The sequence below is a fragment of the Papilio xuthus genome, unplaced genomic scaffold (assembly GCF_000836235.2).
Source record: "Papilio xuthus unplaced genomic scaffold, Pxut_1.1 DF826115.1, whole genome shotgun sequence".
In the NCBI taxonomy this organism is placed as follows: Eukaryota; Metazoa; Arthropoda; class Insecta; order Lepidoptera; family Papilionidae; genus Papilio; species Papilio xuthus.
Window position 1 is genome coordinate 2643426 of NW_013532534.1, and position 7634 is coordinate 2651059.

Consider the following 7634-nt stretch of genomic DNA (forward strand, 5'->3'; position numbering starts at 1 on the left):
CTGTCGTTTTTGATATTTACTCGGATACTGAAATAAAATGGTTCTTTGCCACTAAAAAGCTTTAAGTTTTTGTTCCCTTGGTATATTATGCGTTCACGGTATATTCGTTTTTTAAACTCGTTCACAATTTTATTCGTAATTGTAAACATTTTTATACGTTTTGCAATGCCAATGTTAAAATAACATCGAACGTGTAAATAATATAATGAATGTTATTGTCCAAGTAAAAAGTTTTAAATTAAAATGAAAAAAATGTGTAACAGTTCTTAAGAAAATTCTGGAAATTCTCGTAAATGTTAATTTGTAATTCAATTTTTTTTTATAAATTCATCATCAGCTCACTATGGCCTAGTCACCCTTGATTTAGGGTAGGCTCCGACCCCTCTGTTGTACGTATAGTGAACTGATGATGAATTTATAAAATGAGCTGAAGGAATTAACATATGCATTTTTTTTTGTAATAGTGGAGATCGTTTTGTGTAATTACTGCATCATCGGGCGTATATTCTGAAAACTGATGCCAGAATCTATTTCCCGTGTAATGGCACGATTCTGGAATACTAGTGACCTTATTTGTACTCAGTTAGGTAAGACTAGCGCACTGCATGCGTGCTTTGAATTAAGAAAGCTTACCTGCTCAGTCGTTTCCCGCAGTTACATTCGTAACTTGGCGCCTTATTAAGCCCCATTGTATTCTCTACGGCGGAATATACGAACAAAACAATCCCATTTCTTTTCCTTGATATTAACAAAATTATTTCTCACTACCTCTACCCGAATTGCTTAATGCTAAAATTAATGTCGAATATTATTTTGTCAGCAAAAAGTTTCATTAAAGTATAATGTTATTTATATATTATTTTTAATATTTGTAGGACCTTTTTGGACCTTTATTTTTTATTTTCATCATAAGCTTACTGTCCTCAATGAGGCGCTCGGAGCCTACCAGTAGGGGTGATCAGGTCAGTCAACCTCGCTGGCCCACTGCGAGTTGGTTGATTTCACACATATCTTTGAATTTCTTCGCAGATATGTGCCTTCTTTATTTTACTGTCTAAAATAATTAGGATAGGATATAAAATGGGATTGAAGAAAAAAAAATCACCAAAGTGTAAGTAAAAGCAAAATGTATTTTTTTTTAATTTCTCATATTTCATATAACCTATAGCACAGACCTTTAATTGATTATTAATTTAAATTATTACTTTAAGATAGTTCCACGGTAAAGATAAATAAGAATAAATTATTACATGTCTACATCTCCTCCTTTTTATATCTATTCCTTGCATTACATACACACTAGCTATCGCCCGCGACCTTGCCCGAGTCTAACAACTAAGTCCAAGCTATATTTAGTCCAGATCCGTTTTGGAGTTAAGTAGTAACATCTATGCATTCATATATATTATTAAGAACTGTAAGTTGTATACTAAACTTTGTACACATCTAGATAAATAGTAACTTAATATTTGCCTAGTTGTTTGTTACTTATAAGGTGACTTTGCTTATCATGAGACCAAAATCACATAAATTAATCAATATTATTATACATTTCGTAAAATGCCTAATACTTCCAATGTTTGATTTATATCTGCTTCAATTTAGTACAGTATATGAAACAATCGTATACAAAATTAAATGCAAACATTTAATGTTAATAAATAGTAAATTAAATCTAACATTAAATACTTATGATAAAACCTTAAATATATTCGTCTCTTTTCTTTAACCTAAGTTGGATACCATTTACGGATTCCGTTATTATTCTGTATTTAAATTGCGGTTCCGTACCAGGCTCGCCGGGAAGGATTTCGTATCTTCTCAATATATTTGATAGGGTTGCCTTCATCGCCACCCAAGCGTACCGGAAACCTAAATAAATAAAAATTGTTAATCACACTGTTGTTCACGCTATATGTAAATAAATTTACTGGCTTTAAAATATTTTTGTTCTCTCTCTTATGTTAAAAAAAAAATGAAAGGAACGACAATATTCACAAATGGCACGGGAGTTAACGGCTACAGAATAGTCTTACTAATATTATAAATGCGAACGTTTAGATAGATGGATGGATGGATAAATGTTTGTTTCATGGTATCTCTGGAACGGCTTAATGGATTTCGCTGAAATTTGGCATAGATGTAGAACATCGTCTGTTTATAATTCGGCGCGGGCGACAGCTCCTATGTTATATTGGAATGTATAATTACCAATGCAATTTCTTGGTCCAGCACTGAACGGTGTAAATGCAAACTGATGCATGTTGCTTAAGAATCTTTCTGGCTTGAATTTTTCTGGTTCCGGGAACACTTTGGGGTTCGAATATAGTGCATCGAAAAATATTAACACTGAAGTTCCTGCTGGCGCAGTTCGACCATCTGGAAATAAGGCATTATGTTTTAAATGATCCCTTAAACTACGTTTAGTTCTTTAAAACATATTCGATTTGATAAAACGTTCATGGTGTTAGTAAGATTGTAATTATTTAGTCTGATCAATCATTTATTTTAGCATTAAGTAATTGTAATTGTAGTATGTAATTCGTAATATTACCTTTGAAATGAAGATCACTTTTAAGTTGTCTTCCAATCTTCGTAACAGTAGGCACCGCTCTAATACTCTCTTTGATAACTGCTTCCAGATACTTCATTTCTGTTAAATCGTTATTAGTCGGCTTCTTAGTAATGTCATTGTTGAAGACAGAGAGTTGTTCTTCATATACCCTTTGCTGGATCTCTGGATATTTTGCCAAGAAATAAAGCGTATGACTCATTGTCATCGTTGTTGTATAATGACCCTGAAATTTAATGTACATTTTAACTTTTTTTTATAAAATAGTAGCCGATTTTTTTGTCAATTTACTAATATTGGTTGTACCATTCCAACTAAGCCCTATACTTGGGCTAGGATATCGTTTTCGACGATAGTCGAATGGCAGGATTCGAACCCATGAAAGCGTGATCGGAAATCTATACCCTTAACCATCAGGCTTTTAACGGTTTAAATATAACGAATCGCAGAAGCTGAATTTAGGCTTTAAATTAAACAAAACTTACCGTAAACGCTACAAGGGTTATTTCCTCATTGATTACATCATCAGGTATAGAGTCCCCGTTAATGGACTTACTGAGAATGAATTTATCCAAAAGACAAGCATCATCCGACAACTTTTCACCAATTAATTTATCAATGTCAATATTAACATTTTTATTATTATTTTTCGTGTCTTCAATGAACCTTTGTAATATATTTCTTCTTTCTTTGATTATCTGCAAATTAAATTAATTGTTGAATTAATTGATTCATGGATTTTTTACTTAGTTTATTCTACTTCGACGTCGTTAGCGTCAGTGGTTCAGGGGTTAAGGACTTGACTTGCAATGTGCAGGTCCTGGGTTCGAATCTCGCCATGTACCAATGTGTTTTTCGATTAACATATGTAGATTTACCCGATATTCTTTCGGTGAAGGAAAACATCGCGATGCCACCTGCACATGTCCTCTCAGAGCCACTCAGTGCGGATGTACATTATTATTTTAATAATATTTTAAATGTTGTTACCTCCGTGCTTTGATTTCTGATAATCTTAATTACTGACATCATTTCCTTATAGACCGGTGATAAGACGAAAAGTGGTCGGATATTTCTCCAGTATGAAAAATAGTTCTCCGTAATGATACTGACAATTCTGTAACAAAACTTTGAGTTGAGATGATGGAAATTGCGCAATTCACTGATCCCATTTTCCGTTTAGATAAGTATTTAATTAAAAATCTTTTAATCGTAAAATTATCGTGGTATAATCATGAGGTAATTCGTGCAAAAAGTACTTACTTACTACTGGCATCTAAATATGGATGTTCAAGGTCATCAAGCATATAAAAATTAACACCCATAAGTGAATCTGAAAGAAAATAAAAATATTTAATGTTGACATTTTTAACTTGTTAGTTGAAATAATTGTTATGGTAATTATCATCATTATACTTTTAAATACTTACTGCACAATAAATCAAACATGTAAGGTCGTAAATAACGATATACATCAACACTTGATCTGCCTGAATATTTGTCAAATATATTATAGAGATTTTCACAATATTCATTGACATCTGATACTCTTTTTTCGAGAGTTTTATATTGAAAACTTGGATTCATTAGTTTTCTTGTGGATCGCCATCTTTCTCCTGTTGGCAAATATACACAATCCTCTGTTAAATTGAGTTTTATCACATTATATTCAAATATACTGTATTTACTTATTTTATGTAATAAAAAGTCATTGATCAAGTAAATAGGTACATAGTACATAGTATATAATAGGAATAACATACCTTCCGAGGTTGATACTGAATTACCAAAAAATGGCATCATTGCTACGTTGCGTTCCAATGGTTTCGACAATTCTGTAGGACTGCTTAAAAGTGTCTAAAAAATAAAAAATAATATTTTTGTTATAAGTTTCTTATGACTCCTGGCATTTTTCCTCCAGTCGACTTTTCTAGACCTTAAAGGCAAATCAGATAAGTTTATTTAAGTATATTTAATGACTTACTCCAACATCATCAGGTTCAGACAGAAGCACCCATTCTTCGCTTCCCACAGTTAAACGGAAATTAGTTTTTCCATGTTTCGTCCACATTTCCATTAACCTGGTCGATGCCTCTGTAAATATTGTTGACATTAGTTTTTATAAGAATAATTAGATTTATATTATTCTTAGCAATAAGTATGATGAGGTTTAAGGATACGGGTCCATTGGCCCGCGCCGGACGCTTCGCCCGCACGGATTAATCGGATTTGCTTTGTGCCGTGCGGTTGTGCCGTTGTGCCATGCGGTTGGCACGGATGATGGACACAGCGCTATGTAAAATCATACAAAGCAAAGTTAAATCTTTTGCGGGCCGTGCGTACCCTAAATAGCCTGTAATGACTGATATACGATTTTACGCAAACAATTGTCTAAGTTGACGATATTGCATATCAAAACATAAGTGAGAACACACATGAAATATATTCACTTGGATACGGATGATTTCCAGTAAGTTTAATCTTATGATTTTGAATATTTCTCCTATTAGATTTAATCTCGGATCTTTTTGACTTCATCAGTTATTTGGCCTGTCTACTTATATGCCTACTCTTTGTCATATAATTAATTTTAATGATCAATATCATTAACCTTGTCTCTGCTAAATATCTTTATAGTAATACGATTATGAAAAGACTCCGGAAACTGACTAGATAATTGAAAACATTACAGCTGTTCGATTAAAAGACGGCAGATAGTAGGAGTAAGTTATTACTATGAAACAGTCGACGAACGATAATTTACAGCGTTATCAATTAGCAGAATAAAACAAAGCACTTATCTAATCTTACCTAATCCTCAATCAGTACACATAACTGACGCGGTAACAAGATTTGCAAACATTTTATATTTCGGTTATTATTAGAGATAATTTACTAATATAAATGTGAATGTTTGGATATTTGTTAAAAGGTATCTCCAGAACGGCTGAACGGATCACGCTGAAATTTGGCATAGATATAGAACATAGTCTGGAAGAACACAAAGACTACTAATTAAGTATTTTTTTAATTTCACGCGGACGGCGTCGTGGGCGACAGCTAGTATTTAAATTTAAAGAAATACGCCGGTTACCTATGATTTCTATTTAAAGAGAGATAATATTGTAAATGTCACGTTGACCTTGGAATTTCAGTTAAAAAAAACCCTTATTATGCATGACGTTGCATGCATTGCACACGTCCTACGCAATTAATTTGAATATTATGTTTGAAACAAAATATCATGAGCTTAAGTAAACTCTGAGTTTCATAGAGCTGTACAAAAAAAATCAAAATTTTTTCGTAACCATAATAAGAAAACCCTATGAGATGTTTTACTTTTTATCATTCATATTAAAGCAAATATTAACAAATATTGAAGAAAATAGTGAGGTTTCGAATCTTGATACTTGGGGTTAAACTCCGGACACTTATACTATGATGTTACTAGCCGTATTAATTTGAATTGTAATAAATATGCTTACCATCAGCATCAAATCCAATTTCTAAGACGTTGCCAATGAGTGGCAAAGGTGGGTTGCCAGGAAACTTGCTCAGGAGTTTCCATCTTTGGGATTTCTTCTTCAATACATCGTGTAGAATAACTAACACCAAAACTAACACAACAAGCAAAACGGCGACAATCATTTTTATTGCCACTGGTAATCAAAATATGCTAAAAATCAAACGTAATAAATACGTATTTATATCTTAATCACTGTCTATCCTTCGAGTGGTATAGATTTATTATGGTTATAACTATATAATTTTCAATTTATAATTTGACTCTATCGATTTTCTTATCGGATTATGTTAGTTAATCGACCAAAGATTTTTCAGAATCCTTTGACGACACTTCGTTAATAAACATAATCGTATTAGAAAAAAATCCTTTACAATATTTTTTGCGCACTTGTATACATACAAATTATTTAAGAGGCACTACCAATCAATGTAGAGATGGAATCACAACTGATTTCACAGTTTGAAAGCGTTCGATATTTAAAGCATTTCAAGCTTAGGTTTCCTTCAAGTTGGAAAATCTACTGATTCAATATACGTCATACTTTACGCCTGCGTTTAAGCGGAATTGTTTAGCTTAATCTAATTATTAACCGACTACAAAAAGAAGGCGATTCTCATACCGTATGCCCCGATTTAGATTATTTTAATCAAGAAGTAGTGCGTGCTGGTAGGTCCCTTTTTAATAATCTTACTAATTTTTACACATAAAAACTGATTAGTAGTTTTTAAGTTACCCATCAAAATGAAGTCTGTTTAGCTTTCTTCACTTTATTAGACTTACCTATACGACCAGTATTAGAGAATGGTCATGTAATTTTTAATTAACTTATTTATATTAAAAAATATATTTGCTTACGAAGATAATTGAAATAATAATGTATTCATAGAAAATGTTTCTTAGTGTATGTATTATATATCAATCTAATCCTTCTGTGAAGAAGGAGGAAAATAGCGTCTTGTATACTGCTCCTCAGTCGTCAGTCAAATGCAATATTATTCTTATATTGCCCCCATTTATGAAATGTGATTGCAAAATTAAATTATAAATGGCGTAATTACAGACAGCCAACAACCAAACGATTGCATTAGCGCACGTGTAAAGAAATAAAAGAACAAAAAGAAACAAATGAACACTATCATATGTTTAACATCTAAACGTAAATAAGTTCTAGGGGGTAACTATAAGGGGTAAGACAACGTGCATTCGCTTCGAGGCGATTCCATAGCGAACTTCAAAATATATAGTACTGACAATAACTTTCGATAAATCATGTGATTGTTGGGCATCAATATCGACGAATGCATTTTGTCTTACCCCTTTTCATCTTAATCTTAAACGAATTTAAAACCAAATAATAGTATTTTGTTATACGTGATACATGCATTTATGCAATTATTTGTTGCCAATGCGGAAATAAATGTTTAATAACTTATTTTAAAATCTGTTTTTTTAAAGGGATTTAAATAGAATCACCCAGAATATTTTGTTTACTTGTTGTACATTGATTGCCGGAATTGTTATGACTTATCAATTGCT

The 7634-nt window shown here is 32.3% G+C and overlaps 1 protein-coding gene across 1 annotated transcript; it reads right to left on the minus strand.

The window, feature by feature from the left end:
* Nucleotides 1–1256: 1256 nt before the first annotated feature.
* On the minus strand, nucleotides 1257–6531 carry LOC106123322 (cytochrome P450 4c3-like). The gene is made up of 10 exons (XM_013319574.1): nucleotides 6058–6531; nucleotides 4557–4666; nucleotides 4336–4429; nucleotides 4003–4188; nucleotides 3836–3905; nucleotides 3563–3689; nucleotides 3058–3270; nucleotides 2555–2798; nucleotides 2212–2379; nucleotides 1257–1872 (listed from the first exon to the last, which is right to left on the minus strand). Exons 1-10 carry the CDS (start codon nucleotides 6218–6220, stop codon nucleotides 1703–1705), a joined length of 1545 nt encoding a protein of 514 aa, XP_013175028.1. The 5' UTR covers nucleotides 6221–6531; the 3' UTR covers nucleotides 1257–1702.
* Nucleotides 6532–7634: the final 1103 nt, after the last annotated feature.